The following is a 21016-nucleotide window of genomic DNA, read 5'->3' as shown; positions in this document are numbered from 1 at the left end:
AATTCTCAATATCCTGTTTATATTATACAATGAAATTTGTTTAACAAACAGACAATTATCAATATAACTATGAGAATCCCAAGTGTGTATATGTACTAATATAAAAAATAGTTAGACTTTGTAAAGTCAAAATTTGACATCATCCTCTTTGTACATTCTGTTTCCATTATGTTGGATTGGCCTTCAAAGTCTCCTCCAGAGCTCTTTTTTATAACAGTTGTTTCACCAACAACTTTTCCACGGTTGTCCATCATTAAACTTTGGCACGCTGTAGCATTTCTGCCAACATTATAATGCGAATCAGTGCTTAAAAATGTATCTTTCTTCATTGTTTGTTGAGCATTTTTAATAGATTGCTCTTTATATTCTAGTATTACCTTACCTATTTCTTTTTGATGACGGTAAAACTCTTTTTCACTCGGCACTTTAATATTGTTATCTTGAAATAAATTCCTTGCTCGAGTATAAGAGTCACCATTAACAATTACAGAAGCAGTCCAGTGTTTTGGATCGACTTCCTTTGGCGCATTCTTTTCTTGGGAGTTTTTTTTGCTTCAATTGATTTTTCGTTAGCTTCACGACTTTGTTGTTTGCGTCTGCTTGGTGGAGGCATATTACGTAAATGGTCGGCAAAAAATGTAATAAACGTAGTGAATAATTAAAAAGATTGCTTTATATAACAAATATAATCATTTTTTCCTTAGAAATCCCATTATTTGCATAACAATATTTAAAAATATTTTTTTGATATAGTTTACAGTCACATCAATATGAACTATATTAAACTATCAGAAACTTATGTATGTTATTAGTAAAGTTGAAATTTTTATCATATTTACACATTAAATTTAATTTTCATGCATATTTAAGTTTTTTTCAACACAATCTTGTATTGTTAGTACCGACAATATGAAAGAAAGTTATACTGTATTTAATTTTAGCAATAAACAAAAAAATCTAAATTATATCTTTAGATACTAGGATTGATTTAATGACTAAGAACGTTTTTTACAATAATACCATGATTATGATTCATAACATATAGACATACAAATATACCAAAAGCATTTCTACTTGGAACTAGCGCATCGCCAAAATAATGGGTCAATATTCATTTGACGTAATGCTGATCGCGAGAGAAGTCTTTATATATAAGCCTTATCACAATGCCACGAATGCACCCAGCTGCAGGCGTGTCTTGTTTAACATTCATTCCTATATATGATGGAACATTAATCAATAATCATGGAAGTATCACTTTTCAAATAACATCATTGTTAAATGAAAGAAAATTGTATGCAAAATTACATTTTGGTAATGGTGAGACGCAATATGTTGAAGTATATATCATTATTATTTAATATACAAACAAACTCTAGTACAAAATTGTATTAATTCAACTTTCATGTCTAATATAAAAACTTTTTTTAAAAAAAGAGATATAATCGTGTATAATATGAGAAAAATGAATATCAATACAAAATAAAATATCAATTAGCTATTGCTGATGACATATCATGAATATTGATCATTTGATTTGATTAATTTTGATAAATATTAGGCTTTTTGCTAGTTACATATTATAATAAGGCTTTTAAATGGATATTTATTGATATGAGCTTATTTCAAAATGACAGTCTTTGATTTATCCACTAATAAGATTTGATGTCACAAAAATCTAGATTTTGGGGCATAAAAACCTAACACCAAATCATAACTTCTGTGCATATACTAAATTGAGTACAGAAATATGTTAATTTTCAGTATTTTTAGAAGAATTCTTATTATCCTTCAAAAAGTCAGTATTTCTGCTGTAATTTTCTACAACATTGTAGTTATTGCACTTTGTCTATGGATTTGTATATATGTTATATATAAATTATATATCTAAACTGCCCATAAGTGCAATTTTTATATAAATTGTTTATTTCTTTAACAATTTCATATGAAATATGCTTTTTTAAGCGTATCAAAGCTGTGTTCTTAATGTGCATGGATATATCAAGAAAAATGTCGAAAAAAAATGTGAATTCACAAATTCACTGAATTTTCACCGTTTTTTGAATTTTGCTACAGCACTAATATTAAATAATACTAAAATCTTCTGTCTTTGTAAAAGAATAAATTCTGACAAAAAGTGCTCGTTTAAATTTAATGATCATCTGTATGACTAAGTGGTAAAAAGTGTTTATGACCAAAAAAGGGTTACATGCTTAGTCTATTTTTCTGACAGGATACTCTAGATTTACATGATCTCTATTTCATATCTCCGTTTTTAGATTCTTCGACAGATTTTATGATAGAAAACCAAGATTAACAAATTTCCGGCATGTTAATGAAGAAATCTGCAGCTACCCTCAATATTATTTCAATAATCAGTATCGTTTCTCTTACAATTTATTTTTTTCTCAATAATTTAACAAGAAATAACAATACACACTTGGTTTTACGTATAAAAGCTAAGTGTCGAACTTAATCAACTTTACTTACTTAGCAAATGAATATTTTTGTGGTTGCGAGTTCTGAATGCTGAAGTTTTAGATTTCTCTATAAATGATATCATTGCACTTACAATGTTGTTCCAGCCTATCGCATAAATCATAGAAAATCCAAAAAAAAAAATATAAAGAAAATTCATGTCATGAAGTTCAAAAAATACCGTGTAACATTAAAATTTGTTATGCATAATACATTTTAGCTATTATTGATTTTTTTTAATTTTCGAGAAATTGAATGGTGAGTCCGATAGAGAAATTTTTAAAAATCCTAGTGCCTCATAGAAGTAATTTCCCTCGTCTCCCATACTTCCAAATGTATGCATATGACATAAACTTTTATGCATTACACAAGTGGCCAATAATATCTATAGAGTAAAAAATTAGAAATTTAATTTTTTTATATGATAGTTATATTTCAGATTTGCGAGCGTAACTTTTTTCTCCATGTCATACTTGTTTTAAGAGCAAATGATCAAAATCGTCCTTCAATTATTGAAGGAGCTGATATCTTTTGAAAATTGAATTGAAAGGGTATTCAATTTTCAAATTTCCTCTCAATTTTGGAAACATATCAACTCTATGAATTAACAATTATGTGCCTTCACAGTTTATCAGTCATATAAGGTGCTTATAAAGAAAAAAGTTACGCTCGCAAAATATGTTTTTATATAGATTTCACATAAAATAATTATGTAATTTCTAAAAAGAATATTTTTGTTCTTGAATATTAAAGTGTATTGTAGTTTAAAAAGTTTTAAATATGTTGCTAAAATTTCAGGTTTATAGCTCATGTCTAGCATGACTTCTTCGTATGCGCAAAAAATCTGACACGTAAGGGTATCCTTAAATAAAAAAAACTTATATAAAAAATAAAATAAAATAAATCATTGAATTGCATTTGCTTGAGCAACCTGAAGGTTACTATTAATTGCCTGAATCAAAGTATGGATAGATCTAGGTATATCCTGGTTATCAGGTCTTTCCTGGAGCCTTGCGATGAGTTGTTTCAATGTATCCACGTATCTTCTTACATTTTGAATTTCGAGAGGTTTGTTGTCATTTGTTGGCTGAGGAGTTTGAAGTTTCTGCATCAACAAATCATAAGAATCCAAGACCATTTCTTCCTGTATCTTTAATCTTAATCTTTCTTCTTCTTGCCTTCTTAATTCTTCCATTTCTCTTTGTTTTCTATCTTCTTCTTCTCTTCTCTTTCTTTCTTCTTCAGCTTTTCTTAATCTTGCTTCATCTTCTTGTCTTCTTCTTTCTTCTTCGATCAATCTTTGTCTTTCTTTCTCTTCTTTAATCCTTCTTTCCTCTTCTTCTCTTCTCTTTCTCTCTTCTTCTTCTTTACGTTTTCTTTCTTCCTCTTCTCTTCTCTTTCTTTCTTCTTCTTCTTCCTTTCTTTTTCTTTCCTCTTCTTCTTTACGTTTTCTTTCTTCTTCTTTCTTCCTTTTCTCTTCTTCTTCTTTCCTCTTCTTCTCTTCCTCTTTTCGCTTCTTTTCTTCTTCAATCTTCTTCCTTTCTTCCTCTTCTTTTTCTTTCCTCTTCCTCTCTTCTTCCTCTTCTTTCTTCTTCTTCTCTTCACTGCCTGCATCGTATGTCAATGGTGTGAAATCAATCGATTTAAGTGTACTCTTCTGTGTAGCAGTGATTTGTGGTGGAATAATCTCTTCTTCGTTCATTTTCGCTCGCAATTGGTTGTATTGCTCTTTAATGAAATTATTCAATGTCTGCAATTGGTTGTAGACAGTGGAAATGACGTTGTATGTCTCTTGTAACCTGTCCTGGCCAAGATACCTGTCATATAAATCGGAAAAGATCGATTTGCAAGATTCATATCCGTATGCACCGTATTGTTCGAGTCCTGGGAAGCATTTCATGATGGCTGATGCTTGTAACGTGGCAGCGGCAAACGCATAAATGAATCTGTTGCAATCTTGGACATTTTGTGCAATATCTGTTGCAGATTTCTGCATAAGTTGGAGGGAAGTGCTGAGAACTGATGCCATTACGGGTTTAACAAGTAACTTAGCGTTCAATTGGAAGCAATTAGCAATGGTTAATGCGAAATCAATGATTTCGGATAATCTCATTGCGGCGCCGATATGAGGAGATAGTTCCTCTGCGTAGGCGACCTTTGCAATTTGCTTAAAAGCATCGACGATACTGATGGCAAGTGACTGTACGCCGTTCAATTCTTTTCTGAAGAAGTCAATATCATCGTAGAGGATGAACGATAGCTTGTTAATTGGCTCTATGGCCTTAGGAAGATTTTCCTTGGTCTTGTTGAGAGCTTCGATGAAGGGAGAGATATCAAATCCGCAATGAGATACTGCGAGACTTCCAATCTTAATGGATTCTTCACTGGAGCGAAGGCCAATAATAGCACTGACCCTCATGAAGCCTAAAATGAACTGGCTGAGAGCTAATCTGAAATTAGCAATTCCGCTGCAGAATAATTTGATTGGAGCAACGAATGTTGTGGCTCCAACTTGCTCTACAACAAGTCTGTTCTCATTAAAAATGTTTTCTGCGCACTGGAATGTTGGATAAATTTGATCAACGATCAAAAGAGCGGAAACAATATCAGTTACGTCATTAAAATCAGCGTATTGGGCTATAGCAGACTGTGCTTTATTCGCAAGGCTGTAAACTGCTATAGATGCCGTTCCAGTTGGTAATAATGCGTAATTTGATGCTTGTTGGTTAACGAAATTGATGTATTGGGTGATGATTGAATTTATTGGATCCAAATTAACGAAGTATCCTTTGATCTTATTGAGAGCTGTGTCAATGCCAAATTTCATAACTTTCAAAGTTCTCATATCTGTGCAGAGTAAGCATGCCCTTGATGTAAGGACCAATGCACTTGCGATAAATCCGATTCTTGTCGTCTCATCTTTTGGATTATATCCGTACATCTGGTAATCATCAGAGAATTTGATCCAATAGTTATCAATTGAATCACAGATAATATTTAATCGAGCGCGGTCGTTCAAATTCTCAACTTTCTGGATTTCATTTCGAAGATTTTGGTAAACGTTGGATAAAGTAGCAATAATTGTATTGCTTTCGCTATGATTTGAAAGTGTGAGAAGCAAATTGTGGCAGGCGTTGATGAATGGGAAGACAATCGATGAATAAGGATCTTGATCGAATAAAGTGTTCGGAATGTTCTCAATTTTAGGAAATTCTGTGGCTGCAGCTGCTTGTGACTTCTGTGATTCAAGGTATCTGGTGAAAGCATCAACGGAAGCTTGTAATACTGTAGATGATTGTTCAACAACTTGGGTAATGAGGGGAACTGATGTTACTATTTGGTTTATGAAGACATCATGGAACGATTTCGGTTGTTGTGTAATTAATCCGCGAATGAAATTAATTAAAGCTTGCATCTGGCTATTTGTTGATACTAAGCCTTCGAGAATAGTCTGGAAGCCTTCTGTACCATTGGATGTTGCATAAAGTTTACGAACTGTGCCATATCCTTTTGTAATTTGTGAAAAATAATATTGAGCAATCCAAGGAACTAATTCTGGTAGTTTTGTAGGTTGCGTAAATACGCATTCGATAGAATTAAACGTAATAATGATTGAATTTTTCGCAACGACTGAAATTAACTGAGCAAGAGTTGTTCTTTCGGGAAAAGCTAATGTATCCTTTTCGAATTGGTTCTCAATTGCTTGGATATATTGTGGAATGATCTGTATTGTTGATCCCAAGGCTGTAACAAGAGCATTTTGGTATTGATTGATCGTATCTAAGTATTGGTTTGAAGGTGGCTTAGTAGAAACGTGATTAACATATTGAATGAAATTTTGTCCGTATGTTGCGATATTTGCATAGTCATCTTTCTTTGGAATCCATTTGATATTTGGATATCTTTCTAAAATCGAATCAACAATCAAAGCTAGTGGCTGTACCTGCAGAAGCTCGCGAACTAAGCATGTGGATTCGATTTGTACCATTTGCGATGAAGCTTGATTTTGAAGATAAAGACTCAAAGCTTCGATTGAGGATTGGATAAAGGAAACAATTGCTTGGGACCTTGAATTTAATAAATCGAGAATAATAGAAGCAGCTGCTAACTCATAAGTTTGTTTTACATCATCTCCTGGAGATTTCTTATCTTTTGGTATTTCATAAGTGTAGGCAATAAGAAAAAACATGTAGTTAAGAAGTTGCGCAAGTTGTGCTCGGCTCATTTGGGTCGAAATATTTTGAAAAATAGGCGTATTTAAATAAAGTTGAGCAACTTCTTGTCCAATGTCTTCAAGGGCAAGATCAACCTTGTCATTAACATTTGGACAAGATGAGTATATTAAATACTCTGCTAATTGGGAAAATTCATCACTCATTTTTTTTATTTCTATTTATACAATTGAGAAGAAAATTGACATGCGGCGTAAAGTTTTCTCTTATTTTTCTACAACGTTGTGAGATAATTAATCATCTTAATTCTACTACTATTGAAAAGATTAAATATTAGGATAAATATCGAATAGCCTTATGAAAATTTTTATTCAAAATAAAAAATCCTTTGTATTCAATTTTTAATTATTATTTTCGCCATAATTTTGTATGTATTCTTAAATATCAACAATTTTATTGTGTTCTTACGATTCTTTCAAATTCAAGATCTTTTGTAAAGCTTATATGACCATATCAATAGTTGATTTGAATAGCCAATAAGATGAAATATTAGCTCCAAATGTTAAATATTATAGAATTAAATTCATATGAACGGGAAATAAAGAAAAAATAGCTCAAAAATGAAATCATATGTTATGTAAGATCTAATCTTGGAAATGATCATATAAAATTATCATATTTCTATATGGAAGTTGAAGAGATTCTAAAGAATTTAACACTTGAACAGAAAGTTAGACAAATGTTTATGTTTAACTTGCCTGGAAAACAACTCGATGCTGAAATATTTAATTTGATCAAAAAATATCACATAGGTAACTTAATTCTATTCACCATTAATCTTGGTAATGGAAAAGAGATCAAAAAATTAACAAGTGATTTCCAAGAATATTCTCTAAAAGAATTTGGATTCCCAGCATTCATTTCATCTGATATGGAAGGTGGAAATGTTGAACGGTATAGCGAAGATATTCCAAGATTTCCTGGTGCCGCTGCCATAGTTTCAACAAATTCAATTGCAAATTGTCAAGATCTCTCTGAAAGTGTAGCAAAAGTTTTATTATCTTTGGGAATAAATATGAACTTAGCTCCTGTATGCGACATTAATGATAACTCAAGGAATCCTGTAATTGGTGCTCGGTCATTTGGCTTTGATCCTCAAAAAATTTCAAATTATATCAAAGCTCATATAAATGGTCACAAGAAGGCAGGCTGTTTAACATGTGCCAAGCATTTTCCAGGTCATGGAAGCACATTTCAAGATTCTCATCGTGAATTGCCTCATATTATTCACAAATATGATGAATTTATGAAAAAAGACATTCCTCCTTTCAAAGATGCCATTGAAGCAGGTGTCGATTCGATTATGACAGCTCATTTATTGTCACCTCTTGATGAAGAAAATCCAGCATCTCTTTCTCCAAAAGTAATCAATTACATCAGAAAAGAACTTGGATTTGATGGACTTCTTGTTACAGATTCTTTAGTTATGAAAGGTGTTTCTATTCAAGGAATCGATGTTGCAGTAAGAAAAGCAATTTTGGCAGGAAATAACATTTTAATTGCCAATACAATGGAAGGTGATTTTGCTGAATTCTACAAAATGATTGAAGGAGTTTTAAATGATGTAAAATCTGGAGTAATTCCAGAACAATTAATTGACGATTCATGCAGAAGGATTATATCTTCTAAACTCAAACTCAAACATGCTTTAGAAACAAATAAATATGATGAAAATGAAGAAATTTATATTTCAAATCTTAAAAAACTTTCTAATGAAATCAGTCAGAATTCAATTGCAGTTCCAAGAGATGAAAATGGCCTTATACCTTTTAATGGTAGAAAAGTCGTCTGTGTATATACAAAATTACCTCAAAAGAATGTTTCATTCGAATTCAAATTAATTCCATCATTTGCAGATGTTTTGAAGGAAGCCAACAATGATGAAAGTAATCCATCTCGTGCTAGTTGTTTGGAAATTGTTAATATTAGTAAAAATCCAACAGAAGAAGAAATCAAGCAATCAATTGATGCTTCAAAAGCAGCTGATATCGTAGTTTTTGCTCCATTCAGGCCAGGACTAAACACAAAGCAACTTGACTTACTCAATGAAATTCAAAAAGTCAATACAAATGTCATTTTTGTTTCTTCATTCGATCCTTATGAAGTTAACATCATTCCACATGTTTTTTCAATAATTGTTGGTTTTGAATTAACTTCATTAAGTATCCACTCAACAGTTAACTGTCTTATCGGTAGATGTCCAATTACCGGTCATTTTGATCTAAACTTATAATTAAGTATGTACCCACATGACCTCATATATTTATTTATATAAAAATGGTATATTTATAGAGAGAAAAAGTATGATTGTAATGATTAAAATCTTTGAACAATCTGAGCTTATAATTGATGTCTCGATTCGTATATAAGATATCAAAAAAAGAATGACAATATATTTTGTTGGAAATAAAATTAATCAGTATAAAAGCAAAATAATCGAACCTTCAATAACTGCTGTTTCAGTTCTTAATAATATTCGTTTTAATTACGTGATATATCATGTGTTGAAATATTTTGAAGAATCAATTCAACAAAATAAAAGTATATTTGTTTAATTAAGTGATATAGAGATAACTTCCGTAAAATGTTGGAATTTTTGTGGAAAAATAATGGGAATTTATGATGGATAATTTTTAATTTTTCAATAAAAATGAGCCAAGATTCAGATGCCCAAATTGTCAAAGAGTATAAGGAGAAAGCGGGAAAATGGACAAGTGAGGACTTGTTCTATATTCTTGGTCAGCCAAGGGCAGTTATTAGGTCATTAAGAAAGTATATCATCGAATGGACGATAAACAATCACAACAACCTCGAATTTGGTGTTGATAATGAGAAAGATAAGATTAATATACGAAAAGCAAAAAACTATTATGAAAATGTTGATAATTCTTTCGCATACAGTCTGTTTTTCATTGGCTCAAAGAACTTTAATAAACTAAAGATGCCCACTCTTAATAAGCCAGACTATTCCATTGTTCAAGTATTACATAACAAAGATTTTAATGATAAAATGGAAGGCGAATTTTTCCGATACATTTACAACCCATACATATTCGGTCGTGCAAAAGAAATATCAGAGGCAGAGAAACTGTATATTTTACAGAGATATAATATTTCAATTTTTACAAGGAAAGATTCGGATTACAAGCGAGCTATTTGTCTTCAAATATTCCAAGGTATGAATACAAACGTCCTAAACTTCAAATACCTTGATTGCAATATTATGAATACATCTAAAGATGATCAACAAACAAAAACCATAGAACGCTTGGGAAAATTCCTTTCTATTGTTGGTTACAATAGAAGCGTGCCGATTCGCTACCAACAAGATTACATTCCAAGAATTTTGATTTCATTGCCAAAAAGTGAAATTTTCATGCATCAAACTCCGTTCTTTAGGAAGTATATGCTTATCCTTAATGAAAACGATGGAAAAGCCTTGATTCAGAATCACAATCTTTATGAATTTAAAAAATTCATTAAAACAAGCCAAAAAGCAGACCAAACTAAGAAAATTGATAGTATCAATTTGTATGATTTTGCTCCAATACCAATGTATCTTCCTAATGCATTGCTAAACGAGAAATTCAACTTCGGATCAAGTATGATTTTGTACATTTTCTTTTCTTACATCAGGGGAAAGAAGAAAGATGAAACATCGAATTTCTACAAAAACTATTTAGAGTTAATGAAAGAATTCACGGATTTGACAAAAGAAATTGGAATTCTGAAGCCATCAGAATATCTTAAGGAATTGATGGAAGGATACTGCAAAAAATACTTTCACTCAAATGAAAAGATGATGGATTTAGCAATAAGACCAACAATCCATGAAATTACCAACCAAATAATTAATAATTTGACACCTATCTTATGCCGCAATGATGATCAGTTTGCAAAGTTTACAACTGAATGTTCTGTGCTAAATTTAAGAGATATGCTGTGCGGAGTTAATAATCCAGAAAAATGCAACAAAAAATTTAATGAAAATTATTACCCTGGGGTTGTTAAAAATATCAAAAATTAGCGTTTTGAAGACACCATGGTGTCTTATAATTTTCCTTCCTTATTGGCGTGTAGAAATAAATGCGCCAATAGATTGAAGAAGAAGAATTGTTTTTCTCTTAATGAACTTTAATCCTTTTGATATAAGAATATTAAAAACATTAATATAATTTCGATTTCGGAAATTAAATTTCCAAATTTTTTGTCGATTTCGGAAATAACAGGATCCCGCATCCAACACGCAACAACAAAACACAAAACACACTTTTTGGTTCTTTCATCGTTTTAATCGTAATTTATGTAATACATGATTTGGATAAATTTTACAAAAATAGAACCTATATTATATTCTTTTCAAAGATTCTTGCAAATCATCAAAAATAATTGTATTTTAAAAAACGATCAAATTATCCTTTCATTATTTTAAACTTAAATTAGTTTTTATGATTGACTAAAGCAATCATATTTATTCATCATTAAATAAACAAAAAAATAATATTTGAGAGTTATTTCAAAAAAAACACATTGAATTTATTAATTTGTCTCAATTTCAGTATTATAAATTTTTATAATTTCAATATTTTGAAATACACTTTTTAATATTTCAATATTTATGATATTTCAATGTATTAAGTGGTCTCAAATTGAGCTTCTCAAATATAAGTTGGCCTATTCAAATAATAAAATTAAATAATATTTAAAATAATAAATAAAAGTGATTGAAGTCATAGCAAAACGGCTGTTTCAGTCATTAATTCTTAAAAATAAAAAGGGTAAAAACTAAATACAATGGGTAAAATTCAATAGTGTCTGTGCTATCGTTCAATTTGAAGGTGTCTTTTGAAACCGCAAGACACATTGAATTTTTGAATAGTGTATTATGGTTTGACAGACACCAATGAAAAAAATAAAATGATATTTATTTTAAATATATAAGATCCTTATATAAAATATAAATATTTTATCGTTTTATTTTCTTGTTTTAGAAATGTTTTTTATTGAAAAATCAATAAAACTAACTCCAAAATAAAATTTTTGATTTAAAGACACTATGATGACACCAGGCAAATCTTCCAAGACACCTATCGTCGGGAATCTAACAACCCTATATTACCCCTCAAACTAAATTCTTTTATTTCATATTTGTTATCACTTTTCAATAAATTGTTCATTTTTAAAATATTCTTGTAAATTTTGTGCTTCATAAGGCTCAGTCCTCACCCTCTCAATTTTTCAAAGAAGGATTATTATTTTCGTCTGGAAAAGTGACAAAATTATCATTTTCGTCAGACGAAAATGATAATTTTTTATTTTCAGGGTCATGCTAAAAAGATAAATTTATGAGATTGCAATGCAATGATAATTACTTGAATTGCAATGCATCTATTAGGAAATTTTGATGAAAATAAATTGAATAGTTTGAGTTTATGATTTTGACTTCGCTAAAAAATTGACTGGAAAATCACAAAAATTGAAACAATTTGAAGTTGGAACTAGAATGATAACATGCAAAAGGAGCTATTAAATAAAGCTGTGTATGGGTAGATTGCGCTTATAATTATTAGAAATAGAGTTATAGTTCAATAATTCAGACGAAAATGATAATTTTGTCACTTTTTCCAGACGAAAATGATAATGCCTCATTTTCAAAACTGAATATATTCGTCAGTATGTGTTTTCATGACTTATAATTAAAGACATAGAATAATTTGTGTAGTAATACCAGAAAACTCTTATTGACGAATATATTTAATTTTGAAAATTGAGAGAGTGGGAACTGGAGCCTTAAAAGTGCGCTTATCAATTTTTGTTGCCCCACTTAAAAAGGCCTTCTTCCACTAACATGAGTTATGATGAGCTTTTTTCGAAAATGATAGACTAGAATTTATATTGATTGTATATCTATTTTCCGAGGTAAAAAAAATAGATATTTTAGGTTGAACGCAAGAGACCGAAAATTTGTGCTATAAAGGTGACATCATTCGCAAAATGGCATCCTTATTTTGAATAATTTTTGTCATGTTAGTGAAGCCTTAAAGAGTAGACAATCCTGCCATAGTTATTAATAACCAAAATTTATATGGCAAGTCCCATGCCTTAGTATAGATTTCACTATCATATCTTACTTATTTACTGTTTTTTAATTAATTTTTTGGATTTCATTACGGGTATTCTTCCGCTCGTATGACTTCCCCCTCAATTTTAGTTTTTAAGGTTAGCTTTAAATGGTGATTTACGCCAGTTGTCAGAAACTTGAGTTAAAAAATCGAATTAGAAAAAGACAATAACAATTAATTCAATTTTTTGAAAAGTTTAAAAAATACTGTGGACCCTTAAAGTTAATTTTCAATAATCTTTCACGAAAGTTACTATAAAAAATACAATTGTAATTTGTGTATGTGTATGTATATATTTATTTATTTATAATGTAGTCTGTTTTACTTGTTTTGGGGACAATTTGACTGTCATTTCTAGTCTCTGATAATGAAATCATATATCACTCAAAAAAGTCTTCGTATAACCCGAAGCAACATCGATTGCAGATCTTCCATCATTATTTTTTGCTTCTTTATTAGCTCCAACAGAGATAAGATATTCAACAACCTCAAATTTACCCTTTTTCGATGCAATAATAAGTGGAGTATTTCCGTCATTATCTTTTGCTTCTTTATTAGCTCCAACTGAGATAAGATATTTAACAACTTTAAGATAGCCATATTTTGATGCAATAATAAGTGGAGTAATATCATCTTTATCTTTTGCTTCTTTATTAACTCCAACTGAGATAAGATATATAGCAACTTCTACATTATAATTTTTCAATGCATTAATAAGTGGAGTATTTCCGTCATTATCTTTTGCTTCTTTATTAGCTCCAACAGAGATAAGATATTCAACAACCTCAAGTTCATTCCATTTCGATGCAATCATAAGTGGAGTATTTCCATCTTTATCTTTTGCTTCTTTATTAGCTCCAACTGAGATAAGATATTTAACAACATCAAGATGATCTTCTTCTGATGCAGCAATAAGTGGAGTACGTCCATCTTTATCTTTTGCTTCTTTATCAGCTCCAACTGAGATAAGATATTTAACAACTTCAAGTTGGCCTTTACATGATGCAGCAATAAGTGGAGTAGGTAAATCATTACTTTTTGCATCCTTATTAGCTCCAATTGAGATAAGATATTTAACAACTCCAAGTTGACCAAATCCTGCTGCCGCAACAAGTGATGTAAAAACATCATTATCTTTTGCTTCTTTATCAGCTCCAACTGAGATAAGATATTTAACAACTTCAAGTTGGCCTTTACATGATGCAGCAATAAGTGGAGTAGGTAAATCATTACTTTTTGCATCCTTATTAGCTCCAACTGAGATAAGATATTTAACAACCTCAAGATGGCCCCCACATGATGCAATAATAAGTGGAGTATTTCTATCATAATCGTGTGCTTCTTTTTCAGCTCCAGCTGAGATGAGATATTTAACAACTTCGAGATTACCATATTTTGATGCAATAATTAGTGGAGTACGCCAATGATAATCATCTTCTTCTATATAACATCCACATTCTATTAGTGATTTAACTAGTCTGAGATTTCCTTTTTCACAAGCGACATGAAGTACATTCGACTTAGGATCTTTTTCTTCATCTTTTGCGGGAGCAACCTTTTTCCAAAGTCCTTCTTTACAAGCCTTTGACATCATTTCTTGATTTCCATTCTCTGAAAGTTCATCAAGGAAATTGTAAACGATTTCAAAATTAGTAGAATCCTTAAGTTCTGCGATTTTGGATAAAATTTGAGATTCTTTTAATTTTTCTTGAAGTTCTTTAATTTTTTCTGTAGAGTCACTTATTTCTTTCTCCTTTTGATTTAAAATATCAATGATTCCATCAAATATATTGAATTTCATGTATTTTTTAAGAGATTTAAGAATTGATACAATTTCTTCGACATTTTGGATAGTAACGTTAGCATTTCGTGTACTAACATATAATTTTGTTGCGTTAATAGTTGAATGAGATTGCTTGAGAAGAGTAATGTACTGATCAGCTGTCAAATGTGAATATTTCATGATTGTTCTGATATCTTCTACCTCAAAAGTATCGAAGAAGTTTTCATTCTTAATATAATCGTTGATGTGAGCAGCAATGTATTCGAATACATGACCTGATTCGACTTTTGAAAAGTCGTAACTTTATAAAATCAAAATTTGATGTTATATTAAATGCTCTGTATATAATGTTGTTAATTTAAGAGGAAAAGGGCTGGAAAATTTAAAAAAAATTCAAAATTCAAAATTCGACTTCAAAAATTCTGAAGATTAAAAGAACAACAATTTGTTCATTAACTTTTTTCAAAAATTGAGTGAAATTTGTATCTTTCAACTTAGAATTAGAGAAATTTTAGTATAGGTTTCGTTTTTTTCATAGAAAAAGTAATTCATGATCAAACTATTAGACTAAAAGCATGCGTGTCACTTCTTTGGATTTTTAAGGTAATTATATTAGAGTCTTGAATTGATTTTGAATTGTATATCTAGTTATTAGTCATCACATGATATCATGGAATGATGCATTTGGTATACAGATGCTATTTCGATAAATCAAATGGCAAAACAAAAATTTAAAATTACGTTTAATGGCGCATTGACTACATTAACAAATGGGACTCAAAACTTGGATGATTTACAGATCTGATATAATTTTATGTCTTGGCATAACATACTCAAATAAAATATTTAATCAAGAAAAAAAAATTGGTTTATTTTACTACTAAATCTTCTTTATAAGTTAGAATTAATAAATACATCAGTATTAGAAAAAAATATCTTTATTCAACATCAGCATCATCTAAGTCCATAACTTCGCTATAATCTTCACCTTCACCTTCCTTTGCTTCGAAGGTATCTCCCACAGCCTGATATATCTTCTGAATTGCTTCTACATCCATGAACCACGTAATATCTGTTCCGCTCTGTCTTAAATCTTCCAAAATTTTGTGAGCAGAGTTTAAGTTTCCTTGTTGAACGTAGCATTGGACCATGAGTATGTAAATATCATCAGGTCTCATGCATGTTTCGATTCCCTTTGTCTTCAATAACTGGACGCAAGCAGTCAAAGCCTTTTGTGGGTCTTCTTTGACGCTCTGAGAAGCAGCGACATAAATCTGAATTAATTGAATCTTTGCATTGAGAGTTTCCAAAATTTGCTCTCTGTTGCTTGCTTCGTTATTTTGGAGTACATCAACAGCCTTTGCGAGTAAGTCCAATCCTTTCTCGTATTCTTGGTATTCATCAATCTCTGTTTGTGCAGAGCTTTCATAGAATCTTGCCAATTTATCATAAGCCTGAGCTTTGTTGTAAAACATTACAACAGTGTCGAAATTGTTTTCACTTTCTCTTGGATTCAAAGTGCTGATGTAGTTAGCTGCGAGAATGTATCCTTCGCGACGTCTCATGTATTTCGCGAACTTGATAACTTTCTCTGTATCTCCACTTCTTATCAAAGCCTTGATTGCTGCTTGCATGTCTTTCAATTTCACGTACAAAGAAGCAGCAATTTGGAATGCGCTTTGTTGCTCGCAGAGTTCAGCGAATCTTTGGATAATCTGTGGGTCGGCAACGGTCTCTGCCAAATCTTGAAGAATGTGAGAGCTGATCTTAATGTTGTGGTCATTGCACAATTGAATAACAGTGTCAAATTGGCCGGCCAAAACAAAACATTGAGCAGCTTTTGACCATCTTTCAGATTCGACGAAATAATTACCACATCTTATCAAAACTCCTTTATCAGTCTTTGCGTTTAAAGTATCTGATATTTCGTCCAATGCGTCGTATTGTTTAGACACGAAGCACAAAGTCAAAGCCCTGTTCATTCTTCCGCATCTTGAATACAAAAGAATTGCGTTTTTGGCTTCTTTCTGTTGTTCAAACCATTGAGCAGCTTTGCAGACAATTGCAGGTGGTGCTGAAAATGACAAAGCTAGGATATCATCAATCATTTCGTATTGTATTGCGAACTCAAGGGCTTGTGCAAATTGCCTTGCTCGTCTAAACAATTCGATGATATCGTGCTTCATTTTTTCAGTGTCAACTTGTGGATTTGTATTTTCTGGTTTGATGAAATACTCCAATCTCTTCATCAAATGTCTCGCGTAGCTTGTTATTACTGATCTATCATTAGATTTCTGGACAATCTTTGCTGCTTCATCCCATCTATCCGTGCAGCAAAGTAATCTAACGCTTTCTTTTGTGGCATTCGCGTAATCGAAGTATTCAAGAGCTTGATCCGTTTGTTTGTGTGCTTCATAGAATCTTCCAATCCATACTAACATTCTTGGAGGAATTTCTGTTACACTTCTATCAGCTATATACGCGAAAAACAACTTCAAATCATTAGCCTGCAAAGCCAAACGAGGTAATTCTGTTGCAATTGTTCCACTTTGCTCGTAATGTTTGATTGCTTCTCCTAAATCTCCTCTGACTTCAAGAGATCTCGCGATCTTGTATTCGCGAGTATTCTTGTGTATTCTATCAGAAGCAATTGTTGTGTTCAAAGATCCTTGCCAATCACCAAGAGATGCTTGTGTCTTCGCAACCAAATCGAATCTTCTGTTTTCTGTTGCGATTTTCTTCGCTTCGTCATATAAACCAAGCTGGTTATCAACTAAAGTCAATGTTGCGATGTCATCACCTGTATCTTTGACTTTTCTCAACATGATTGCTGATGCGCCTTCTTCCATTCTTCCGAAACACATGTCCGCCAAATCAACTCTTCTCATTTGAGCGCACATCTGAGCCAGTGATCTCCAGATGCCTTTGTTCTCTATGCCTCTGATGGCGTTGAATGCGGAATCGATGTCTCCTGTCGCCAAATGGAAATTCAATTCCATGAGAGCTTTCTTTGATGCATCATCAGCATTGTCAAGGCCTTCGAACTGAGGAAGAACGTAAGGAGTAGGAACAACACCATGCGCACTTTGTATGAATACACGTGGTAATTCAACAGCACACAAAATGGCATTGTTCGAAACAGAAAGTGTTGTTTGTTTGAAAACATCTAATGCATCGGAAATAAACAAAGGAACAATCATAGAACCACTCATGTTACTCTCGTAATCTGGTGAGAAAGGTGCGGCGCTGACACACAATAATCTAGTGTCTTCTGAATCCCAACAATGTCCAATAGGTACACGCCCGTCAAATTCAACAGAAACGGTTTTGTCAAATTGAGGGGAATGTAAGAAAAGTGACGGATATGGCCTCCAATGCTGGTCTTCGTAAACATCGACAGAAACGGAGATACAGAAGCCGCCGGCGGAAACTGAGATATCCCTGATCCTGTATGTCTCAAGAGGAGTGGAGAAGAAGGTCGAGAAGACGAGTTTTGGAGATCTTGGAGATATATCAAATAAGAAGAAAGACATGTCTTCGCACATAATGCAGATGTACTTGCCATTGACTTTGATGAATTTTGGTGGTGAATTTGAGAGTGAAATAGTTAATTTAACTGTACCTTGCAAATTTCTGACTTCTAAAGCTGAAGATGTGCAATCGTAAATGCATTCCTTGGATATGACAACAAGAGGTGTGTTAATGTTCATTCTGGAGAAAGGAACTAAGCCTCCTGATCTTATCGTGAAAATATCTGTAGAAATTGCTGAGCTTGTGGCAACATAGTTATTACTAATGCCAATACGTTCAACAGGATATGCAATTTTGGTTGGATCTTGGCCTGCAAGCTGAATCATGTCAGATGCAGTTTGCCAAACGACAACTTCGTGGCTGACGCTTGTCTCGTAGTTTGTAACTCTGAACATAAGTGGTCTGCGGTTGTTGCAAGTCGAAAGGAACGAGCCAGTGTAAGGAGACATATAAATTTTTTCAATTTGTGCTTTGCAATCGATAGAAGATGGGTCAGACCATCCTGCTCTTGAAAATATTCCTTTCATTGTAGCTCTCCATGAAATAATTTGGCCAGAATCTGTTGCAGCGTATAATGTACCTGTAATAGGGATGAAATCGAACGCAATGACGTTTTTATTGTTGAGTAAACGAATGATGTATGAATTGTCGTTTTGAACGTTGAAAATTGTGATAGAATCTGCAATATTATAAGCGTAAACGTCTGATCTGATTTTTACAAGCGTAGGAGCGCCTCCACTAGGAAGCTTTGTTTGCGAATATTTAGAAAGTGATGGTGGGAAAGAAAATTGAGTCATTAAGTTATCTCCGCCGATTGAAATGATTCTACGCGTTGCAGCACATGATGCAAGTGAATAAACTGGTGCTGGTAAGTCGTATATCTTCGTAACTGATTTATCTGTTGCATCAATCGAATATAATTCGCCGGCATCGTTTGTAAGGAAAGCGAATGGTGCTTCTGTTTGAATGAACGTACCTTTTGAAAATTGTGTTGGAGCATTGCCTTGAAATAGAGGTAAAATTATAGTTGAGCAATCCCAAATACAGAGTGAGCCATTTTCTGCAGAAGAGAAGAGTATGGACTCTGTTGGGTGCCAGAATAAGAGGCTGACGGAAGAAGTAAGCATTTGTGATGATTCTTGGAGTTGTCCTTTATTCCAGATTGTAACTTTACCATCTGACCAACCAACAGCGAGAATGTTCGTTTTTGGCGAAAATACAACTGATGTAGCCCTACCGTTGTGTTTGCAGGTATTTTGATATAACTCATTTCCGCGATCATCAAAGAAATGGACTGTATTGTCTGCCAATATGACGGCACAAAGATTTTCAAAATAAGACCATGATATTGCTTTGAATGATGCTATCCCAGCTAAATCTGAACTGAGAAAAGTCATTCCTAAAAATAAATAACGGGAATTTTGAGTTTTACAATAAAAAAATTTTTATATGATTAATTCCGTCTCTTATTAAACTGTAAACACAAATAAGCATGGTGTACTTTTAACATTTTTCTGATTAAAATATCATTCAAAACAATCGATTTAAAAAAATCATGATTTTATTACAATCAAAAACTACGATGAAGAAGAAGAATGCGATTACTGTACTGATATGATACTCATTTATGAGTTGTTATCGCTTTCATGATACATTTTTAGGGGTATTGTAATTCAAATAATCATTGAGCAGTTTCTAATGCAACACGCAATGCATATATGTGATATAATATATGTTTATATAGTATTGATGTCAATACTCTAATATTCATGTGCTGATTCTGAAAAAAAGGTAAAAAAAAGTCAGTTTTTCTCTAACATTAGAAGTGTTTTAGATCAAACGCAGCATGCTACATTTAAGTGTTAGTAGTATATATTTCATTTGTACCCGAAGTGGTGTCCAAATCCGATATTTTTTCAGACATCAAGATTTCGAAATGTAGAACAAAAACTTAATATACCATAAATTTTGTTATGCATTCACATTGAACACATATTTCTCTGCATATTATGTCGTATAAGTAGCTATTTATTCCACCGACTGTACATTTCCTCTGTATATAAGCGAATCCTGAAATCGTAAAAAGAAATGATAAGTTCATTGCAATGAGACTAAGGGTTTCGTTTTGCTAAAATTGTCACTTTTATAGCATATTTGTTTTTGGATGTTTTGCGAAACCAAAAAAAAAAAAACTATGATATACAATGTGTGTGTAAAGAAAATACTTTATTTACTAGTTAAAAAATCATTTGGTATTAATCAAGTTATTTTTTCTGGATAAGATATTATATGGATAATTGGATAGAAAATACAATTATATAATCTTGTACCTGGTTTAATTAAGCTAATTGTCATCAGAAACTTGTAATTTTTATGAATTTCAGATTTTCTTTTCATTACTGCTTTTCTTAATAGGTCAAGTTCTTATTTACGTTATAAAGTATGATATTTACAAATATCAAGTTATCATGTTTTTTGAGAAATTATGAGAAACAAACAAAAATGAAAAAGATAGGAATAGCAATGAATGGTGATGTGGGTATAGAAAATGTAAGAGATATGAATGCAAAGCAATCAGTATTTAGGACATTGACCATAGATTTCGAAAAAAAAAATGCTGCATATTGAGCGAAAACTATGATTATATTATAAGGCTGTCATTTAAAGCATAATGAAACTATTCCCTTTTCATTTTAATCGAATAAGATAGTAAAGATTTTTGAATTAGCTAGAAACTGATGAGATGTTTTCACAAATCAGATTTTTAATCTCTATAATGCATAATTCACTCAATATCTCAATTTTGATATTGCGAGATATTTTTGCTATCGGTTTCGCAATTTTGACACAATAGCAAGAGGGTTCTATAA

The 21016-nt window shown here is 31.8% G+C and overlaps 5 protein-coding genes and 1 pseudogene across 6 annotated transcripts, besides 2 other annotated features; 2 read left to right on the top strand and 4 right to left on the bottom strand.

Moving 5' to 3' along the window:
• Positions 1 to 95: 95 nt before the first annotated feature.
• TVAGG3_0675820 lies at positions 96 to 613 on the bottom strand (annotated as a pseudogene). The gene has a single exon. A coding segment is annotated over exon 1 (518 nt).
• A 2611-nt stretch (positions 614 to 3224) lies between these two features.
• Positions 3225 to 6869, bottom strand: TVAGG3_0675810 (RNA recognition motif-containing family; the record flags this gene model as incomplete). Its single annotated transcript, XM_001320420.1, has 1 exon — positions 3383 to 6856. One exon carries the CDS (start codon positions 6854 to 6856, stop codon positions 3383 to 3385), a length of 3474 nt encoding a protein of 1157 aa, XP_001320455.1.
• Positions 6870 to 7335: 466 nt separating this feature from the next.
• On the top strand, positions 7336 to 9144 carry TVAGG3_0675800 (glycosyl hydrolase; the record flags this gene model as incomplete). Its single annotated transcript, XM_001320421.2, has 1 exon — positions 7336 to 8943. One exon carries the CDS (start codon positions 7336 to 7338, stop codon positions 8941 to 8943), a length of 1608 nt encoding a protein of 535 aa, XP_001320456.2.
• A 205-nt stretch (positions 9145 to 9349) lies between these two features.
• On the top strand, positions 9350 to 11173 carry TVAGG3_0675790 (uncharacterized protein; the record flags this gene model as incomplete). Its single annotated transcript, XM_001320422.2, has 1 exon — positions 9361 to 10737. The coding sequence occupies one exon, from the start codon at positions 9361 to 9363 to the stop codon at positions 10735 to 10737; it is 1377 nt and encodes a 458-aa protein (XP_001320457.2).
• A 1285-nt stretch (positions 11174 to 12458) lies between these two features.
• Positions 12459 to 12500: a mobile genetic element.
• Positions 12501 to 12726: 226 nt separating this feature from the next.
• Positions 12727 to 12748: a mobile genetic element.
• A 457-nt stretch (positions 12749 to 13205) lies between these two features.
• Positions 13206 to 14795, bottom strand: TVAGG3_0675760 (ankyrin repeat protein family; the record flags this gene model as incomplete). Its single annotated transcript, XM_001320423.1, has 1 exon — positions 13206 to 14795. One exon carries the CDS (start codon positions 14793 to 14795, stop codon positions 13206 to 13208), a length of 1590 nt encoding a protein of 529 aa, XP_001320458.1.
• Positions 14796 to 15486: 691 nt separating this feature from the next.
• On the bottom strand, positions 15487 to 19553 carry TVAGG3_0675750 (ift140/172-related cilium protein family; the record flags this gene model as incomplete). The annotated part of the gene is made up of 1 exon (XM_001320424.2): positions 15554 to 19543. One exon carries the CDS (start codon positions 19541 to 19543, stop codon positions 15554 to 15556), a length of 3990 nt encoding a protein of 1329 aa, XP_001320459.1.
• Positions 19554 to 21016: the final 1463 nt, after the last annotated feature.

Source organism: Trichomonas vaginalis, chromosome III (assembly GCF_026262505.1).
Source record: "Trichomonas vaginalis G3 chromosome III, whole genome shotgun sequence".
NCBI classification, from domain to species: domain Eukaryota; phylum Parabasalia; order Trichomonadida; family Trichomonadidae; genus Trichomonas; species Trichomonas vaginalis.
Note: the sequence above shows the minus strand (reverse complement) of the source record. Positions and strands in the feature narration are given on the sequence as shown.